The following is a 21653-nucleotide window of genomic DNA, read 5'->3' as shown; positions in this document are numbered from 1 at the left end:
CAATCGAGGCTCCTTCATTAAATGTTTTTAAGATAAAGATAGATAGTTTTTTGACGAATAAAGGGATTAAGGGTTATGACGTTCGGGCCAGAAAGTGGGGCTGAGTCCACAAAAGATCATCCATGATCTCATTGAATGGCGGAGCAGGCTCGAGGGGCCATATGGCTTACTCCTGCTCCTAGTTCTTATGTTCTTATGTCTGAACAGGTTCCATGTGCTGAATGGTCCATCACTGTTTCTATGTAACATTGCTGGGAGAGAATTCAGGAATTCAAACTCCAAACCAGAACCTGCTGGAAAATTTGTGCCTTGGGAAAAGAGCTGGAAATGTGTGCGTGGCATGGGATTGGAGGATACAGGGATGGGGAATGAGTGAGATGATCAAATGCTTCCTGGGACGCAACACCTTGTGGGGATCTCTTACCCTTCTTTCTCCTCTCGCTGAGCTGCTTCCTCCTGTTGAGCCACCAGCCGATCCTGGGCCTCCTGAAGCTCCTGTTGGATCTGCTGCAGCCGTGTCTCCTGCTCCTGATTGGTCAGTTTGAGGCTCTCGATCTCAGTGATGGCCTCGTCCTGTTTAATGCGCAGAGAGACAAGCTCCGCCTGTAACTGGGAGGGAGGGAGACACAAAGGGAACACATTCAATCAGGAAAGAACAATAAATCCTCTAATCAAACACCTCTATTTATCTCTATTCATAAAACACAGAAATGCTGGATAATCTCAGCAGGTCTGGCAACATCTAATAGAGTTAATGTTTCAAGTCCGTATAACTCTGCTTCAGAGGTAAGGGAGGTTCAGAGTCATGAGTATGTGACAACTTCTGTCTATCGTGGACTTCCTTTCAGACAAATTTCCCTCCTGGTGACTGTGAATCTGTTTGGAAGATTCTGCCATTATTTCCCCCCCGTCCCAATTTTCACCCACAGTCAGTATGACTCCCTCCCTGACAGTCAGTCCCTGCTCACTGTCTGAACCCAGTGATGGTACATGAACCCTCACTGCTCCCCCTCTGGCTATGGTCCATGTCCCAAATCTCATTGTCAGCACACACATGGATAGTGACTGAATCCCCCACTTTCCCTGCTGTATCCATCCCTCATTACCTGTTGATCAGCTTCATCGGAACGCTGTCCCTCACTGCTGGGAGATTGATCCCGCTCTCTGGAATAAAAGCAAAGAATCAGACAGACAGGGAGAGAGAGTCAGTGACAGACAGAGGGCTCACTTGAGGCATTTGTTCATTTTTCAAATGATTTCATGTGATGTTGGTGTTGCTGGCTCGGCCAGCATTAATAGCCCATTCCTAATTGCCTTTGAGAAGGTGGCGGTGAGCTGCCTTCTTGAGCCGCTGCAGTCAGTGTGGTATAGGTACACCCACAGTGGAGTTCAGGAAGGAATTCCAGCATTTTGACAGTAAAGGGATGGTGATATATTTCTGATCAAGATGGTGTCTTGGAATGGAACTTGGTGGTGATCACATGCGTCTGCTGCCTTTGGCCTTCTAGGTGGCTGTGTAATTATTGTGGAATGAGAATGGAATAATTGGAAATCAAGTTGTGTGAGACCCCTTGGAGATGAGCGATCATAATTTTTCATCAAGGTGGAGAGTGACGTGGTTGATTCTAAGACGAGGGTCCTGAATCTTAATACGGTGAAATGAGGCGCAAGTTGGCTATGATAGATTAGGGAATGTCATTTAAATGGATAACGGTGGACAGGCAGTGGCAAAATGTCAAAGAGCGCATGGGTGAATTGCAACAATTGTTAATTCCTGTCTGGAGCAAAAATAAAACAGAAAAGGTGGCCAAACCATGGCTTACAAAGGAAATTAGACCATTATATCCAAGGAAGAAGTATACAAATTGGCCAAATAAAATAGGCCCAAGAATTGGGTGCAGTTTAGAATTCAGAAAATAGAGTATGAGAGGGCAGCATGGTGGCATAGTGGTTAGCACAGTTGCTTCACAGCTCCAGGGTCCCAGGTTCGATTCCCGGCTTGGGTGACTGTGCGGAGTCTGCACGTTCTCCCCGTGTCTGCGTGGGTTTCCTCCGGGTGCTCCGGTTTCCTCCCACAGTCCAAAGATGTGCAGGTTAGGTGGATTGGCCATGCTAAATTGCCCTTAGTGTTCAAAAAGGTTGGGTGGGGTTACTGGGTTACGGGGAGGGTGGGAATGTGGGCTTGGGTAGGGCGCTTTTTCCAAGGGCCGGTGCAGACTCGATGGGCTGAATGGCCTCCTTCTACACTGTAAATTCTATGAAACTCTATGAGAGTAAGCTTGCGGGGAACATAAAAACTGACTGTAAAAGGTTCTATAGATATGTGAAGAGAAAAAGATTGATGAAGGCAAATGTAGGTCTCTAACAGAAACAAGGGAATTTATAATGGGAAGCAAAGAAATGGCTGATCAACTATATACATACTTTGCTTCTATCTTCACAAAGAAGGACACAAATAATGTACCAGAAATGTTGGGGAACACAGGGTTTAGTGAGAGGGTGGAATTGAAAGAAATCTGAATTAGTAGGGAAATGGTGTTGGTAATTGGATTGAAGGCCAATAAATCCTCAAGGCCTGATAAATTACATCCCTGAACACTTGAGGAAGTCACCCTAGAATTAGCGGATGCGGTGATAGTCATCATTCAACAGACTCTGGAACAATTCCTACAGATTGGAGGGTAGATAATGTAACCCCACTAATTAAAAAGTACGGTAAAGAGAAAATAGGGAATTATATACCAGTCAACCTTACGTCGTTAGTGGGGAAAATTCTAAAGTCCGTTATCAAAGATTTGATAGCAGAGCTCTTGGAAAACTGTGGCAGGATTGGACAGAGTCAGCATGGATTTACGAAAGGGAAATCATGCTTCAAAAATCTACTGGAATTCTTCGAGGATGTAACCAATAGAGTTGCTGAGGGGAGCAAGTGGATGTGGTTTATTTGGACTTTCAGAAGGCTTTCAACAAAGTACCACATGAGAGATTAGCCTGTTAAATTAAAGCATATGGGACGGGGGGTAGTGTATTGAGATCAATAGAAAATTGGTTGGCAAACAGGAAACAAAGAGGAGGAATAAACAAGTCTTATTCCGAATGTCAGGCAGTGACCGGTGGGTTACCGCTGGGATCAGTGCTAGGACCCCAGCCAATCACAATATATATTAATGATTTAGTTGAAGGAACTAAATGTATTTTCTCCAGATTTGCAGATGACACAAAGCTGGGTGAGAGGACGAGGTGTGAGGAGGATGCAGGGATCCTTCAGTGTGATTTGGACAAGTTGAGTGAATGACAAAAGCATGGCAGATGCAATATAATGTGGATAGAATAAGGTTATCCACTTTGGTAGAAAAAACAGGGAGGCAGATTATTATCTGAATGGCCACAAATTAGGAGAGGGGAACGTGTAATGAGATCTGGGTGCCCTCGTACACCAGTCACTGAAGGCAAGCATGCAGGTACAGCAGGCAGTAAAGAAGGCAAGTGGTATGTTGGCCTTCATTGTGAGAGGATATGAGTACAGGAGCAGGGATGTCTTGCTGCAATTATACAGGGCCTTGGTGAGGCCACGTCTGAAACATTGGGCGGAATACTCCCCCCCCCCCCACGCCGGGTGGGAGAATCGTCAGTCGCGCCACGCCGCCCTGACGCCCGCACGTGATTCTCCCACCCCCCCCGCAAACCGGCGGCGCGAGAATCACGCCTGGCCGCTCGGAGAATCGCCGCTCGCCGTTTGCAAAAGGCGAGCGGCGATTCTACGGCCCGGATGGGCCAGCGGTCGCCCCAACGTGACAGGTTCCCGCCGGCGCCGTCCACACCTGGTCACTGCCGGCGGGAACTGCGTGGGAACGTTGGGGGGGCAGCCTGTGGGGGGGAGGGGGGGGGTTTCCTGCACCGGGAGGGGTCTCCGATGGGGGTCATGCGCGGGTGACGTCATTTACGCGACGCCAACCGTGTCATTTACTCGGCGCCGCTTTTTACGCGGCGCCAAGGCCCAGCGTGCATAAAATACGCGACACCGCTCCTAGCCCCCCCCCCCGGGGGTGGGAGAATAGGGGGCTGGGAGCGGGCTCCGACGCCGGAGTGAAACACTCCGGTTTTCACTCCGGCGTCGGCACTTAGACTCCCGTTGGGAGAATCCCGCCCATTGTGTGCAGTTTTGCTCTCCTTATCTGTGGAAGGATATTCTTGCTCTAGAGCGAAGGTTTACCAGACTGATTCCTGGGATGGCGGGACTGACGCATGAGGAGAGATTGAGTCGGTTCAGATTATATTCACTGGAGTTCAGAAGAATGAGGGGGGTCTCATAGAAACCTATAAAATTCTAACAGGATTAGATAGCGTAGATGCAGGAAGAATGTCCCAATGGTGGACAGGTGTCCAGAACCGCAAAAATCAATCAAGGTGATGGTTCACCCGAGCAAGCGTGGGATTTTGTCTCTGGTCAATTCTGGACACGGACTGGCAGACACGCAGCTGCAAGTCTCTATAAGATATATGTTGTTACTTGTTTCATACCTAACTGGTAAACACATTTATGAGGACAAATTGGAGAGGTTGGGCTTGTTTCCACTGAAGTTTAAAAGAGTGAAAGATGACTTAATTGCACCTGAATGGTCTTGACAAAGTGAACATGGAAAGGATGTTTCTTCTTGTGGGGAGTTCACAAATAAGGGGCTCTCTTTTGAAATTAGGGGTCATCCTTTTAGGAGAGAGAAGAGAATTTTTTTCTCCGAGGGTTGTGTGACTTTGGAACTCTCTGCCTCAGAAGGCGGTGGAGGCCGGGGGTCACTGAATATTTTTAAGATGTGGAGATGCCGGCATTGGACTGGGATGAGATCAGTAAGAAGTCTTACAACACCAGGTTAAAGTCCAACAGGTTTGTTTCGATGTCACTAGCTTTCGGAGCACTGCTCCTTCCTCAGGTGAATGAAGAGGTATGTTCCAGAAACATATATATAGACAAATTTGTTGTAAGACTTCTTACTGTGAATATTTTTAAGGCACAGGTAGATAGATTCTTGTTCGGTCAGGGGATCAAAGGTTATCCAGGGTAGATTAGAAACACAAACCGATCAGCCATGATCTTATTGAATGGCAGTACATGCTCGAGGGGCCGAATGGCCTACTTTTGCTCCTATTTGATGTTCATACTCTGTCTGCCAAATTTTCACCCACTCATTTAACCTCTCTCCCTTTGTAGACTCTGTACCTCCTCGTGACAGCTTACTTTCCAACCTATTTTGGTGCCATTAGCAAATTTAACTGCAGTCCCTTCACCAAGTCATTGATATAGATTGTATTGTACAGCTTGCTCCCTGTGGCACTCCACTAGTTACAAAAATACCCTACTATCTGTTTCCTGTTAGCTGACCAAACTACCCACTACAGCATGTTATAGGGGGCAAAATTCTCCCCCAACGGCGGGATGCCCGCCGACTGGCGCCAAAGCCGGCGCCAATCAGACGGGCATCGCGCCGGCCCAAAGGTGCGGAAGGCTCCGCATCTTTGGCGGCCTAGCCCCAACATTGAGGGGCTAGGCTGACGCCGGAGGGATTTCCGCCCCGCCAGCTGGCGGAAATGGCGTTTGTTGCCCCGCCAGCTGGCGCGGAAATGCGGCGCATGCGCGGGAGCGTCAGCGGCCGCTGTCAGTTTCCCAGCGCATGCGCGGGAGCGTCAGCGGCCGCTGTCAGTTTCCCGCGCATGCGCAGTGGGGAGAGTCTCTTCCGCCTCCGCCATGGTGGAGGCCGTAGCGGAGGCGGAAGGGAAAGAGTGCCCCCACGGCACAGGCCCGCCCGCGGATCGGTGGGCCCCGATCGCGGGCCAGGCCACGGTGGGGGCACCCCCCGGGGTCAGATCGCCCCGCGCCCCCCACCAGGACCCCGGAGCCCGCCCACGCCGCCTGGTCCCGCCGGTAAATACCAGGTTTGATTTACGTCGGCGGGACAGGCAATTCCTGGGCGGGACTTCGGCCCATCCGGGCCGGAGAATCCAGCAGGGGGTCCCGCCAACCGGCGCGGCCGGATTCCCGCCCCCGCCCAATCTCCGGGAGCGGAGACTTCGGCGGGAGCGGGGGCGGGATTCACGGCGGCCAACGGCCATTCTCCAACCCGGCAGGGGGTCAGAGAATGACGCCCAGGTTTTTAAAAATAGAGGGCAGGATTCTCCCAACGGGAGTCTAAGTGCCGACGCCGGAGTAAAAATCGGAGTGTTTTACTCCGGCATCGGCACCTGTTCCCAGACCACAATTCTCCCCCTCCATGGGGCTAGCAGGGGCGTCGCGCGATTTACGGGGGAGGGGCCTCGGCACGGCATCAGAGACCTGGCGCCTTGGGTCCCACGCATGCGCAGTTGGGCCGGCGCCAACTAGCGCATGCGCGGTGGCCGTCCTCCCCCAGTCCGACCTGCACAAACATGGCGGATGGATCCAAGCTCGCCGGCGGAAGAAAGGAGGCCCGCCGTCAGAGAGGCCAGCCCGCCGATCGGTTGGTCCCGATCGCGTACCTAGCCACTCCGGAGGCCCCCCCGGGAACGGAGCCCCCCTCCAGCCCCACAGGCCGCCCCCAAGCCTTCGCAATGAGTACCCGCCGGTAGCAACCAGGTGTGGACAGTGCCGGCGGGACTAGGCCGTTTACGTGCGGCCGCTCGGTCCATCTGGGCCGGAGAATCGCCGCTCGCCGCTTGTACCGGTTCTCCGAGCGGCCCGGCGCGATTCGCACGCCGCTGGTTTTGGGGGAGGGGTGTGGGAGAATCGCGTGCGGGGGTCGGGGCGGCGTGGTGCGATTCGCGCGGCGCCCCGGCGTTTCTCCCACTCGGCGGGTGGGGTGGGGGGGTGGGGTGGGGGGGAGGATACCGCCCTCTATTTACAGTGCAGAAGGAGGGCATTTGATGCAGCCAGTCTGCACCAGTTCTTGGAAAGAGCACCCGACTTAAGCCCTGACTCCACCCTATCCCCATAACACAGTACCCCACCTAACCTTTTGGACACTAAGGGACAATTTAGCATGGCCAATTCACCTACTCTGCACATCTTTGGACTGTGGGAGGAAACTGGAGCACCCGGAGGAAACCCACTCAGACACGGGGAGGAAGTGCAAACTCCACACAGTCACCCAAGCCCAAATTGAACCAGGGTCCCTGGAGCTGTGAGGCAGCAGTGCTAACCACTGTGCCACCATGTGCTCATGAATGAAATGAATTGAAAATTGCTTATTGTCACAAGTAGGCTTCAAATGAAGTTACTGTGAAAAGCCCCTCATATACTGTGTAGTAAACTTTGATGCGGCACCCTATCAAATGCCTTTTGAAAATCCAAGTATACCACATCAACAGGTTCCCCATTCTCCACCTTGCTTATTACTTCCTCAAAGAACACTAATACATTAGTTAAGCATTATTTCCCTTGCACATTCCCTTGCACAAAACTATATTGACTCCACCTGATCATTTTAGGATTTTCTAAATATCCTCCTATAACCTTCTTAATAATGGATTCTCGCTACTTCCCTATGACAGTCGTTAGGCTAACTGGCCTGTAGTTTTCTGCTTTTTGTCTCACTCCTTTTCTTGAATAAAGGTGTTACATTTGCTATTTTCCAACCACTGGAACCCTTCCAGAATCTAAAGAGTTTTAGAAGATTATAGACAATGCCTCTTCTATCTCTTGAGACCTTAGGATGCAGGTCATCTGATCCTGGGAACTTGCCAGCCTTCAGGTCGAATAGTTTTCCTAGCACTGTTTCCCTAGAGATAGTCATTGTCTTAAATTCCTCCCTCCTGTTCACCTCTTGATGTTCAAGTATCTTTGAGAAGTTTTCTAAGTCTTCTAGAGTGAAGACAGGCATAAAAAACAGTTTCAACGCCTCCACCATTTCCTTGTTTTCCATTAACATTCCTAGACTCACTCTCTAGAGGACCAACACTAGCTTTAATTACTCTTTTTCTTTTTGTTCACTCTTGCTACCTGCTTTTATATTATTAGCTAGCTTTCTATCATACTCTTCATTTTATTTTAATCATTCATTGCTGGTTTACAAAGCCTGTCTAATCTTCTGACCTATGACTAATCGTTGCAGATTTGTACAGTATTTCTTTAATCGGATATTATCATTAACTTCCCTATTTAGCCACGGACGAAATATCCTTCTCAAAATCTATTTCTTTCTCACTGGGATAAATCTTTGCTGAGTTATTAAATACATCCTCAAAAGTATACCACTGTATTTCCACTGCCCTACATTTTAACCTAGTTTCCCAATTCACTTTAGCTAGCTCTGCCTTCATACCATATGATTACTTTTATTTTGGTTCAAAACACTAGTCTTAGACCCACACCTCTATTTCAAACTGAACTCCTATGAATGCTGTCACAAACTTATGCATCTGCAAGCAGTAGATGAGTGAGGACAAGGTCTAGTAGATTTTTTCCCCCTTTTCTGTTCCCTCACCATACAAATGTATGAACATACATGCAGTCGTACGAATTAGGAGCATGAATAGGCCACTCGGCCCCTCAAGCCTGCTCCGCCATTCAATAAAACTATGGCTGATCTGATCAGATCTCACCACCTGCCGCTGATCAGGTCTAGCACCTTTGTCCTTCAGGATGGGGCCAGCTCGGTCAGCAGTTACTGAGCCACTGTTGCCAATGTACATTGGTGTTCCCCACCCAAAGTGCATTTCAGCTCTCAGTGCTTCTTCCAAATGGTGTTCAACATGGAGGAATTAGCTGAGGGGGATGGGGGAGAGGGAGCTGTAGCTGGTAATTGGAGGGCAGACTCTGGGCCCATGTTTGATGTAATGAGACTTCATTAGGTCCAGAGGCAATGTTCGGGAACCCAAGGCCAATTTTATATCACCGTGCCGCTGCCAACTTAAGTGGGTTTCTCCTTTGGTAGGACACGATATGTCCAGGGATTGTGGTGATGATGTTTGGGGCGTTGTCTGTAAGGTTCAGTGAGTACATACATAGAAACATCAAAAATAGAAGGAGGAGGAGGCCATTCGGCCCTTCGAGCCTACTCCATCATTAATTATGATCATGGCTGATCAAGTTCAATACCTGCCTTCCTCCTATATCCTTTAGCCCCAAGAGATATATCTAATTCCTTATTGAAATTACACAACTTTTTGACCTCACCTACTTTCTGTGGTAGTGAATTCCACAGATTCACCACTCTCTGGTTGAAGACATTTCTCCTCACCTCAGTCCTAAAAGGTTTACCCCTTATCCTCAAACCATGACCCCCTAGTTCAGGACTACCCCCACCATCAGGGGCATTCTTTCTGAATCTATCCTGTCTAATCCCGTTAGAGTTCTGTAAGTTTCTATGAGATCACCACTCATCTTCTAAATTCCAATGAATATAATCCTAACTGACTTAGTCTCTCCTCATATGACAGTCCAGCCATCCCAGGAATCGGCCTGGTAAACCTTTGCTACGCTCCCTCCATAGCAAGAACATCCTTCCTCAGATAAGGACAGCAAAACTGCACACAAAACTCCAGGTGTGGCCTCACCAATGCCCTATACAATTACAGTGAAACATCTCTATTCCTATACTTAAATCCTCTCCCTATGAAGGCCAACGTACCAGTTGCCTTCTTTACTGCCTGCTGTACCTGCGCACTTACTTTCAGCGACTGATGCACGAGGACACCTAGGTCTCACTGAGCATCCGCCTCTCTCAATTTACACCCATTCAAATAATAATCTGCCTTCCTATTTTTGCTACCGAAGCGGATAACCTCACATTTATCCACATTATACTGCATCTGCCATGCACTTGTCCACTCACTCAGCCTGTCCAAATCCTGCTGCAACCCCCTCACAGCTCACCCTCCCGCCCAACTTTGTATCATCTCCAAATTTGGAGATAATACAGTTAGCTCCCTTGTCCAAATCATTAATATAGAATGTGAACATTTGAGGTCCTAGCACAAATCCCTGCGGTACCACACTAGTCACTGCCTGCCAATCAGAACAAGATCCACTTATTCTAACTTTTTGCTTCCTGTCTGCTAACCAGCTTTCTATCCATCTCAAGACACTACCCTTAATCTATGCTCTTTACATATTCACCTGCTCTGTGAGACCTTATTAAAAGCCTCCTGAAAATCTAAATAAACCACATCCACCGGTTCCCCCTGGTCAACTCTAATCGTTACAGCTTCACAGAAATCCAGTAGGTTTGTCAAGCATGATTTTCCTTTCATAAATCCATGCTGACTTTATCTGATTATACAAACATACATATGCACAAATTAGCAGTAGGAGTAGGTGTAGGCCACTCGGCCCCTCGAGCCTGCTCTGCCATTCAATAGGATCTTATTGTAACTTCAATTCCCCATTCCTGCCTAACCGCCGATAACCTTTCACTGCCTTTAGAGTCTATACAGCACTGCCTTAAAAATACTCAAAGATTCTGCCTCCATTGCTTTTTGAGGAAGAGAGTTTCAAAGACTCACAACTCTCCAATAACAAATTTTCTCCTCATCGCTGTCTTAAATGAGCCAACCCTTATTTTTAAACAGTGACCCCCTAGTCCTAGATTTTCTCACAAGAGGAAACATCCTCTCCACATCCACCCTGTCAATACCCCTGAGGATAATGTATGTCTCAAATGAGTATGACTATGTCAGGCTGTTGCTTTACAAGTATTTGGAACAGGTCTTCCAATTTAGGCAAAGTTCCCAGATATTAGTAAGGCAGGCTTTGCAGGGTCAGTTGGGAAGGATGTGTTTGTTGCTTCTGGTGCCTGGGCCAATTCCATGCAGTCAATCTCATTTTATTCCATTTGACTTTTCTGCAGTGGATTACTTGCTGGGCCATTTCAGAGGAAACTTAAGAGTCAACCACATTGCTGTGGGTCTGGAGTCACATGTAGACCAGACCAAGTAAGGACGGCAGATTGGCTTCTCTGAAGGACATTAGTGAACCAGATGGTTTTAGAACAATTCATGAAACTTCACCATTACTGAGACAAACTAAAATAGAGATACCTTGCTACAACTACATCGGACGCGGGTGAGAACACACCAAGAGTAACACAAAAAGTGTTGGGTCCTTAATTAAGGAGGGGTGGAATTCCATTGGAGACAGTTGAGGAAAAGTTCACCAGGTTGACTTTGAGGCTAAAGAGGATGCCTTTTGAGGAAAGGTTGAACCTGTACTCATTGGAGTTTAGAGCAATGAGGTGATCTTATTGAAACATGTAAATATAGGGAGGATGTTTCCTCTTGGGGGGGGAATATAGATGTATGGGTCATAGTTTCAGAATAAGGTTTCACCTTTTTAAGAAGGAAATGAGGGGGAATGCCTTCTCTAATCCTCTACTCCTGCAGGCAGCGCACCCCCGCCCATATTTTTCCCAGTGGCGTGGGACAACTTCAATGTGAATTCCCATTGATAGCAGTGGGAGCAGAGAATCCCGCCCTCAGCGAACGGCGTGCTGCCTACCGTCGCCGAGAAACATGCAGTTGGGAGGCTGGAGATTCCAAGATTCCAAATGAGGGGGAATTCCTTCTCTGAGGGTCGTGAATCATTAGAATTCTCTGCCCCAGAGAGTAGTAAAATCACGATCATTGAATGTATTCACACCCGAGTTGGATTTTAGCATTATAAAGGAATCAAGGCTCATGGGGAGCTGGTGAGGGTTTTGAGATGTATTGAAGATCAGATAATGCATGATCTTACATATCATGAATATGTAGGAAGGAGCAGGACCAAGGGGCTGAATGACCGCGTCCTGTTCTCATTTCAGACGTTCTTCTGCTGCAGTGTGGGGTGTCATATGTAAAATAAGAATTTTGCCTCAGTTTACAGAGTGAAGGAAAAGATTAGAATACCAGTGAGAGAAGGAAACCCCAAAATAAATTAAATTGAAGAACTGATTGGATGAAGCCATAAATGAATGGAATGTCTGTACAGGTTCCATGTGCTGAATGGTCCATCACTGTTCCTGTGTAACATTGCTGGGAGAGAATTCAGGAATTCAACCTCCAAATCTGAACTTGCTGGAGTTTCAGGCCCATAAGAACATAAGTACTAGGAGCAGGAGTAGGCAATTCAGCCCCTCGGGCCCACTCCGCCATTCAATTTGCTCATGGTTGATCTTCTCTCGTCCTCAGCTCCACTTTCCTGCCCTTTCTCCATAACCCTTCAATCCATTACTAATTAAAATCTGTCTCGGTCCTCCTTAAATTTACTCCGTGTCCCAACATCCACTGCACTCTGAGGTAGTAAACTCCACAGATTTACGACCCTTTGAAAGATGGAATTCCTCTTCATCTCCGTTTTAAATCTACTATCGCTTATCCTGAAACTATGACCTCTTGTTCTAGATTTCCCCATAAGAGAAAACATCCGCTCTACACTTACTTTGTCAATACCTTTTACCATTTTATTCACCTCAATTAGATCTCCTCTCATTCTTTTAAACTCGAGAGAGTATAGGCCTAAACTGCTCAACCTCTCTTCAAAAGCCACACCCCGCATCACTGGAATCAATTTAGTGAATCTCCTCTGAACCACCTCCAATACAATTATGTCCCTTCTCAAGTAAGGGTAAAAAAACTGCACACAGGGGGCGCCATTCTCCGACCCCCTGCCGGGTTGGAGAATCGCCGGGGGCTGCCGCGAATCCCGCCCCCGCTGGTTGCCGAAGTCTCCGGTACCGGATATTCGGCGGGGGCGGGAATCGGGCCGCGCCGGTTGGCGGGCCCCCCCACTGGATTCTCCGGCCCGGATGGGCCGAAGTCCCGCCGATAAATTGCCTGTCCCGCCGGCGTGGATTAAACCACCTTTTGAACGGCGGGACAAGGCGGCGTGGGCGGGCTCCGGGGTCCTGGGGGGGGGCGCGGGGCGATCTGGGCCCACCGATCCGCAGGCGGGCCTGTGCCGTGGGGGTACTCTTTCCCTTCCATGGCGGAGGCGGAAGAGACTCCCTCCACTGCGCATGCGTGGGAAACTGTCAGCGGCCGCTGACGCTCCCGCGCATGCGCCGCCCGGAGATGTCATTTCCAGCGGGGCAACAAAGGCCGTTTCCGCCAGCTGGCGGGGCGGAAATTCCTCCGGCGTCGGCCTAGCCCCTCAATGTTGGGGCTCGGCCCCCAAAGATGCGGAGCATTCCGCACCTTTGGGGCGGCGCGATGCCCATCTGATTGGCGCCGTTTTGGGTGCCAGTCGGCGGACATCGCGCCGTTTCGGGAGAATTTCGCCCAGTATTCCCGGTGCAGTCTTACCAATGCCTTGTACAATTGCAGCAACACTTCCCTATTTTTATACTCTATCCCATTAGCTATAAAAGCCAAAATTCCTTTTGCCTTCCTTATTACCTGCTGTACCTACACACTTGTTTTCTGTGATGCATGCACGAGGACGCCCAGATCCCTCTGCACCGAATCACTCTGAAGTTTCTTGCCATTTAGATAATAAGTTGCTTTCCATTTTTCCAACCAGAATGGATAACCTCACACTTATCCATATTAAATTCCACCTGCCAAATTTTGGCCCACTCATCTAACCTATCTAAATCCATTTTTAAATGTCTTATGTCCTCAGCATGGTAGCACAGTCGTTAGCACAGTTGCTTCACAGCTCCAGGGTCCCAGGTTCGATTCCCGGCTTGGGACACTGTCTGTGCGGAATTTGCATGTTCTCCCCGTGTCTGCGTGGGTTTCCTCCGGGTGCTCCGGTTTCTTCCCACAGTCCAAAGATGTGCAGGTTAAGTGGATTGGCCATGCTAAAATTGCCCTTAGAATCCTAAAAGGTTAGTTGGGGTTACTGGGTTGGAAGTGTGCACTTATGTGGGGTGCTCTTTCCAAGAGCAGGTGCAGACTCGATGGGCCGAATGGCTTCCTTCTGCACTGTAAATTCTATGACTTCTCTGACTCTATGACTCATTGTAACTTACTATCCCACCTATTTTTGTGTAATCTTCAAATTTGGCTATGGTACCTTCTATCCCTAGTTGGGGGCTGAGGACCAAGCCCTGTGGCACCCCACTGGTTACATCTTGCCAACCAGTGAAAGACCCATTTATCCTGACTCTCTGCCTTCTGTCGGTTAGTTAGTCTTCTATCCAAACTAAAAAATAACCCCTACATTAATAACCTTGTGTATTAACCTTTTGTGGGGCACCTTATCAAATGCTTTCTGGAAGTCCAGATATACGACATCTACAGGATCCCCATTATCCTCTTGGCTTGTTACATCTTCGAAGAATTCTAGCAAATTAGTCAAACACGATTTACCCGTCATAAAACCATGCTGACTCTGATGGATTGCGTTTTGACTTTATAAATGTGCTGTTATTAAATCCTTAATACTGGATTGTAATAATTCCCCAATGACAGCTGTTAAACTAACTGGTCCACAGTTTACTACTTTCTGCCTCCCTCCCTTTTTGAATAACACCCATGGTGTTGTGGGTGAGAGAGATTAGAGGATGAAGCATCCTGTGCATCCTGGGAAAGATTCTGGAAATGTGTGTGTGGCATCGGATTCGTGGATACACGGATGGAGAACGAGTGAGATGATCAAATGCTTCCTGGGACACAACACCTTGTGGGAATCTCTTACCCTTCTTTCTCCTCTCGCTGAGCTGCTTCCTCCTGTTGAGCCACCAGCCGATCCTGGGCCTCCTGAAGCTCCTGTTGGATCTGCTGCAGCCCTGTCTCCTGCTCCTGATTGGTCAGTTTGAGGTTCTCGATCTCAGTGATGGCCTCGTCCTGTTTACTGCGCAGAGAGACAAGATCCGCCTGTAACTGGGAGGGAGGAACACACAAAGGAAACACATTCAATCATCAATGAAAAGCAAAGGTTAACAAAACGTGTATTGGAAACCATCTTTCTGGAACCTCACCCACCTCAGTCACTATATCTGGACCTCTTTGTCCGCCCTCCTACTCTATCCATCTATCACATCAAATTTCCTTTTCATTTCAACCTCTCTCTCTGTCACCGTTTTCTCCTATCTCTCCCAGCGACCCCGCCCCCACATCAGTCTGGTTCTACAAACATTGCAGAATCCAGTCGGTCACTTCCATGCACAATTTTCAAAACCCACTCCTCCGAGGAATTTAATGGGGAACATAAGGTTATTGTCCAAGTTTTGGTCATTCATCCAATGGACATCCCAGATTTTCTTTGTTTTGAGCTTTTCCGGAAAGGGTGAGCAACACAGATTGAGGTTCGAGTCTGACTGGGACCGTTTGTCCCTCTAGCTTATGGAGGGGTTGAATTGACTCTGTGGAGACCTACAGCAATGGGTGAACCAGTTCCTGCAGGACTGAAGCCTTCCTGCTGCTCTGACAGTGGAGAAGCCTAGTTCCTAGGCCCAGCTACCTCTTTGATTGTCTCCGCTGTTCCATCTCTTCCTGACGTTGTATCTGTTTCCTCACACGCTCTATTTGCATCATCACCCATCGCCATGGTGACAGCATGACCTCCGACCCTCAGGTCCTCTTCCTGGGGGGCCGCTTTGCTCGGAATATTCCAAGTCACATGGCGTCGGATGGAGCGGGTTCTCTGAAGTCTATGGAGCAAGAATGATGGAGGAAAAACAACATTATTCTGTGATCAATAGGAGTGACTGTAATAGAATGATTGTTGTTGGTAATCAGCTCTGTAACCAGGAAGGGAGGGAGGAGCAGCTCACGGAGATTGGGAACTCTGAACTAGGCAAACAAAAATAGGAAAAGACTGACTAAGATGTTGACCATTCTGAAAAGTACTAAAGATGGTTTGGAAAATTGGGGCTGTTTTCATCAGAAGGAAGGAGAAAGGGAGGAAAAACTGGAACGATCTGTGATCATGAACACAGATTGGAAGGGGTTGGGGGAGTAGAACAGCTCAAATGGAATGGATGATCAATCTGTCAATCAGAGCATTGTGTAAATATCGCAGATAAAAAGAGTGAATTTGATATGACCCTTGAGGTTGAGGAGATGGGGAACGGAGAGGGAAGACAGGGTCGAAGAACAAGGTTTTAAATTTAAGAGTGGCAGTCTTCAAAATCATAAGAAAATAATCCTGGCTCAGTTGTTAATCGGTAAATCCACAAACAGTGGGAAATATTCAAATCAATCTTGTACAAGACAAATACTGAATATACCCAACAGTAAAAGTTGTGTAGTTAGGTAACTCTAGATCATCAAACAAGGTAAGTGACAGGATTGAACTAAATGAAAAATGTGACACGATTACAAGGAAAAGTGTAAATCGAGCAGAGTGAGAGAGTCAGACTGGGATAGAACGAATAGCAAGATGGACAGAAAAAGAAAAGTGAAAGAATCGATTCAGGAGGATGGTCACGGGGCCGCACAGTATTTAGCACTGTTGCCTCACAGCGCCACGGACCCGGGTTCAATTCCGGCCTTGGTTGATTGTCTGTGTGGAGTTTGCAGTGTGGAGTTTGCACCTTCTCATCGTGTCTACATGGGTTTCCTCCACGTGCTCTGGATTCCCCCCACAATCCAAAGTTGCGCAGGTTAGGTGGACAGGCCATGCTAAACTGTCCCTTCGTATCCAGGGATGTGCAGGTTATGTTACGGGAATAGGCTGGGGGAAGAGGGCCTCGGTAGGCGTATCTTTGAGGGGGTTGGTGCAGACCCGAGGAGCTGAATGGCCCCCTTTTGCATTGTAGGAATTTTGTGGTACTATAGAGATAATAAAGGATCTCAGTGTCATGAATATCAATATGAACAGAATTATGTTACCATTGATATATTAAAACAAAGAGAATGATGGGGGGTTTGGGGGAAGATTGGTCCATTAAAGACAGATACAGGTGAGACTAGACAACGAAAAAGGAAGCAGCTGACTTGTTAAATGACGGTTTTGTCTCGGTTTTCAGTACAGAGGAAAAAATGTGAATATCGGAGCAAGAAGGGAAACAGAAAATGAGTTAAATTGAAGAACTGATTGGATGAAGGCATGCATTAATGGAATGTCTGAAATGGTCCATCACTGTCCCTGTGCAACATTGCTGGGAGAGAATTCAGGAATTCAAACTCCAAATCAGAACTTGCTGGAGTTTCTGCCCCCTGGTGTTGTGGGTGAGAGAGATTGGAGGATAAAGCAGTTAATAATGTGCGTCCTGGGAAAGGAGCTGGAAGTGTGTATGGCATCGGATTGGAGATACAGGGGTGGAGAATGACTCAGATGATCAAATGTTCCATGGGACACAACAACTCGTGGGGATCTCTTACCCTTCTTTCTCCTCTCGCTGAGCTGCTTCCTCCTGTTGAACCACCAGCCGATCCTGGGCCTCCTGAAGCTCCTTTTGGATCTGCTGCAGCCGTGTCTCCTGCTCCTGATTGGTCAGTTTGAGGCTCTCGATCTCAGTGATGGCCTCGTCCTGTTTACTGCGCAGAGAGACAAGCTCCGCCTGTAACTGGGAGGGAGGAACACACAAAGGGAACACATTCAATCAGCAAAAAACAGTAAATCCTGTTATCACAAGTATTCTAAATAATCTCTATTTATTCCCATCTCTCTCCATCTCGAATACCTCTCTCACAGTGTGTTTTTATCTCACAGAAACACACTTTTCTTGACTTTCTTTCCCTCCACCCCTCTATCAGAATCTAATCGCTGCCTCACTCTCAAGATGAAGGATTTGACATCTCATTCCCCAAACTCAATTTCACATCCCAAAACCCAACTGTCCTGATGGGAACCAGTGAGAATTTAGAGGGAAATTGACTTCACATCAATCACATCAAACAATTTCATCTCAATCCTGTTGTTGCAATTAGCTCCTGAATACAGGGAACGTTAAACAAGGGTCAAACCTTTTTACAATGTGGATAATTTCTGTCTGCTGTGGACTTCCTTTCAGACAAGCTGCCCTCCTGCTGACTGTGAATCTGTTTGGAAGATTCTGCCATTATTTCCCCTCCTCCCCTTCCCAATTCTCACCCACAGTCAGTGTGACTCCCTCCCTGACAGTCAGCCTGATGTACCTTCAATTACCACGAGATGAGAATGGTGGAACAATCGCGGCTTTATTGAACAAGATGTTGTGCCGCCTGTAGCTGGAACCAGAATGGCTGCAGCGCAGGAGAACACACACTTTTATACACCGCCTGCTGGGAGGAGCCAGCAGGCAGGGATTTACCGTCGTACCTGTAATATACGGGCAGTGCTGTAATACATACAATATACCACTAGTGGTGTTTACCACATTCACCCCCTATTAAAAAAAAGAGTCCGGCGGTGGTGATGAAAACATTTCAAATTAAGTCTGCCGGGGGCTTTGACCCTCCGCCGTGATCGCCTCAGTCCTGGTGGTGATGTGGGTGCCGACCTGGTAACCTGCGACTCCGGGAGTGTGTTGTCCTCGTCTTCGTCACCCCGAGTGGATCCAGTGGGAGGACGGATCCTGCTGGGGTGGGGGCTGCGGTGAGGTTCGCTGCAGGGAGGGTGAGTGGCGCAGGGGTGAATGAGGCAACTGGGGGGGGGGGGGGAGGAGCGGTGTCAGGTCGGGTCGTGGGTGGGGACCCAGCGGGTGCCAGGTCCCGGAGGGAGACTGTGTCTTGGCGCCCGTCGGGGTGTGCCACGTCGGCGTATTGCGGGCTTGCATGTAGGAGGTGGACTTTTTCGACCAAGGGGTCCGATTTATAGCTCCGGATGAGGACGGGTCCAGGAACTGTCAGCCATGCTGGGAGCGAGACCCCAGAGGTAGACTTCCTGGGGAAGACAAACACACGTTCATGAGGGGTCTCACTAGTGGCGGTGCAGAGCAGCAACCAGATGGAGTGGAGCGCGTTGGGGAGGACCTCCTGCCAGCGGGAGACCGGGAGATTTTTAGACCGCAGGGCCAGCAGGACGGCCTTCCAGACCGTCCAATTATCCCTCTCCACCTGCCCCTTTCCCCGGGGGTTGTAGCTGGTCGGCCTGCTCAAGGCGATGCCCTTGCTGAGCAGGAACTGACGCAGCTCATCACTCATGAAAGAGGATCCCCGATCGCTGTGGATGTAGGTGGGGAAACCGAACAGAGTGAAGATGCTGTGCAGGGCTTTGATTACCGTGGCAGAAGTCATGTCGGGGCAGGGGATGGCGAAGGGGAACCGGGAGTGCTCATCAATAACGTTGAGGAAGTACACGTTGCGGTCGGTGGAGAGGAGGGGCCCTTTGAAGTCCACGCTGAGGCGTTCAAAGGGGCGGGAGGCCTTCACCAGGTGCGCTCTATCTGGCCGGTAGAAGTGCGGCTTGCACTCTGCACAGACTTGGCAGTCTCTGGTTACGGTCCTGGCCTCCTCAATGGAGTAGGGCAGGTTGCGGGCCTTGACAAAATGGAAGAATCGGGTGACCCCCGGGTGGCAGGGGTCATAGTGGAGAGCCCGGAGTCGGTCCACCTGTGCGCTGGCACATGTACCGCGGGATAGGGCATCAGGGGGCTCATTGAGCTTCCCCGGGCGATACAAGATCTCATAGTTATAGGTGGAGAGCTCGATCCTCCACCTCAAGATCTTGTCATTTTTGATCTTGCCCAGCTGTGTATTATTAAACATGAAGGCAAGTGAGGTCAGTGAGGAGAGTGAATCTCCTGCCGGCTCGGTGATGCCTCCAACGCGGCACAGCTTCCACAATGGCTTGGGCCTCCTTCTCGACAGAGGTGTGCCGAATTTCGGAGGCATGGAGGGTGCGGGAAAAGAAAGCCACGGGCCTGCCCGCCTGGTTGAGGGTGGTGGCCAGAGCCACATCCGATGCATCGCTCTCCACTTGGAAGGGGAGGGACTCGTCGACCACGTGCATTGTGGCCTTGGCGATGTCCGCCTTGATGTGGTTGAAGGCCTGGCGAGCCTCAGCCGTCAGGGGAAAAACTGTGGACGTGATGAGTGGACGGGCCTTGTCCGCATAATTAGGGACACACTGGGCGTAATATGAGGAAAAACTCCAGGCAACGTTTCAGGGCCTTGGGGCAGTAGCGGAGAGGGAGTTCCAGGAGGGGGCGCATGCGGTCGTGGTCGGGCCCTAGGACTCCATTTTCCACTACGTAACCAAGGATGGCTAAGCGGTTGGTGCGGAACACGCATTTCGCCTTATTGTAGGTGAGGTTAAGGAGTTTGGCGATGTGGAGGAATCTTTGGAGGTTTTCGTCATGGTCCTGCTGATCGTGGCCGCAGATGGTGACGTTATCTAGGTACGGGAAGGTGGCCCGCAGCCCGTACTGGTCAACCATTCGGTCCATCTCTCGCTGGAAGACCGAGACCCCATTGGTGACGCCGACGGGAACTCTAAGGAAGTGATAGAGGCGGCCATCTGCTTTGAACGCAGTGTATTGGCGGTCCTCCGGGCGGATGGGAGCTGGTGGTAGGTGGACTTCAGGTCCACTGTGGAAAAGACTCGATACTGCGCAATCTGATTGACCATGTCAGATATGCGTGGGAGGGGGTACGCGTCGAGCTGCGTGGACCGATTGATGGTCTGACTGTAGTCAATGACCATCCTGTGCTTCTCCCCAGTCTTCACTACCACTACTTGAGCTCTCCAGCGGCTGTTGTTGGCCTCAATGACCCCTTCCCGCAGAAGCCGTTGGACCTCCGACCTGATGAAGGTCCTGTCCTAGGCACTGTATCATCTGCTCCTAGTGGCGATGGATTTTCAGTCCGGGGTGACAAGTTGCAAACAGTGAAGGTGGATCGACCTTGAGGGTCGTGAGGCCACAGACGGTGAGGGGGGGGCAGGGGTCCGCCGAATTTCAAAGTAAGACTTTGGAGATGGCATTGAAAATCCAGGCCGCGTAACAGGGCAGCGCAGAGGTGGGGGAGGACGTAGAGCCTGAAGTTGCTGAACTCTATGCCCTGAACGGTGAGGGTTGCGACACAGTACCCCCGGATTTCAACGGAATGAGATCCGGAGGCCAGGGAGTTTTTCTGGGTGACAGGGTATACCGGGGGGGAGCAGCGCCTTACCGTAGTGGGGTGGATGAAACTCTCTCTGCTCCCGGAGTCAAAGAGGCAGGTCGTCTCGTGCCCGTTGATCTTCACCGTCGTCGTAGCGGTCGCGAGGTTGCGGGGCCGAGACTGATCCAGGGTGATGGAGGCGAGCTGCGGAATATGCTGGGAGGTCCCGGGCTGATCAGCGGTGGCGGAGGTATCAGTAGGCGGTGAACGGCCAGATGAGCAGGGGTCCTGAGGCACGGTCCAAAATGGCGCCGAAGATGGCGGCGCCCACGGGACGCACATGGCGGGCGGCATCAAAGATGGTGGCACCCACGGGCCGCACGTGGCTTGCGAAGGGGAAGATGGCGGCGCCCCTGGGTCGCACGTGGGGGGTGTAGAAATGCCAGGCCTGGAAACAGCGGCGACCAACCCGACAAGGCAAACGGAAACAAAGTGCCCTTTCATCCTGTCGTGTTGGGTGTTCTGATGCACAAATGATCCAACACGGCTGTAGATTGTACAACTCTGTTTTATTGTCCAATCAACGGTAACAACTAACTACTGACTTGGGTACGTGCTTCACCAACTAACCTGTGGACCCAGCCCTATCACTATCTTAGTGAGGCATTCAGCACATGGTGTATGTCTGAGTGGCGCGCTGTGAGCTCTGTGCTCTGAGCTATCTCCTAGTAGAATGAGCGGGAACTGTAGTGTCCCCTGTTTTTATAGTGCGTGTGCTCTCACTGGTGATTGGCTGC

The 21653-nt window shown here is 49.7% G+C and overlaps 1 protein-coding gene across 1 annotated transcript in view; it reads right to left on the bottom strand.

Annotated features, from left to right (window-relative positions):
• Positions 1–21653, bottom strand: part of LOC140393968 (uncharacterized) — a 505220-nt gene that overhangs the window by 240235 nt on the left and 243332 nt on the right. Inside the window, exons 33-37 of the mRNA XM_072480674.1 lie at positions 17215–17399; positions 15350–15539; positions 14585–14769; positions 1107–1164; positions 425–609 (exon numbers count right to left, since the gene is read on the bottom strand). Coding sequence (XP_072336775.1) covers positions 425–609; positions 1107–1164; positions 14585–14769; positions 15350–15539; positions 17215–17399 — 803 coding nt within the window. The remainder of the gene's footprint in view (positions 1–424; positions 610–1106; positions 1165–14584; positions 14770–15349; positions 15540–17214; positions 17400–21653) is intronic.

This window comes from Scyliorhinus torazame, chromosome 17 (assembly GCF_047496885.1).
Source record: "Scyliorhinus torazame isolate Kashiwa2021f chromosome 17, sScyTor2.1, whole genome shotgun sequence".
Lineage (NCBI taxonomy): Eukaryota > Metazoa > Chordata > Chondrichthyes > Carcharhiniformes > Scyliorhinidae > Scyliorhinus > Scyliorhinus torazame.
Note: the sequence above shows the minus strand (reverse complement) of the source record. Positions and strands in the feature narration are given on the sequence as shown.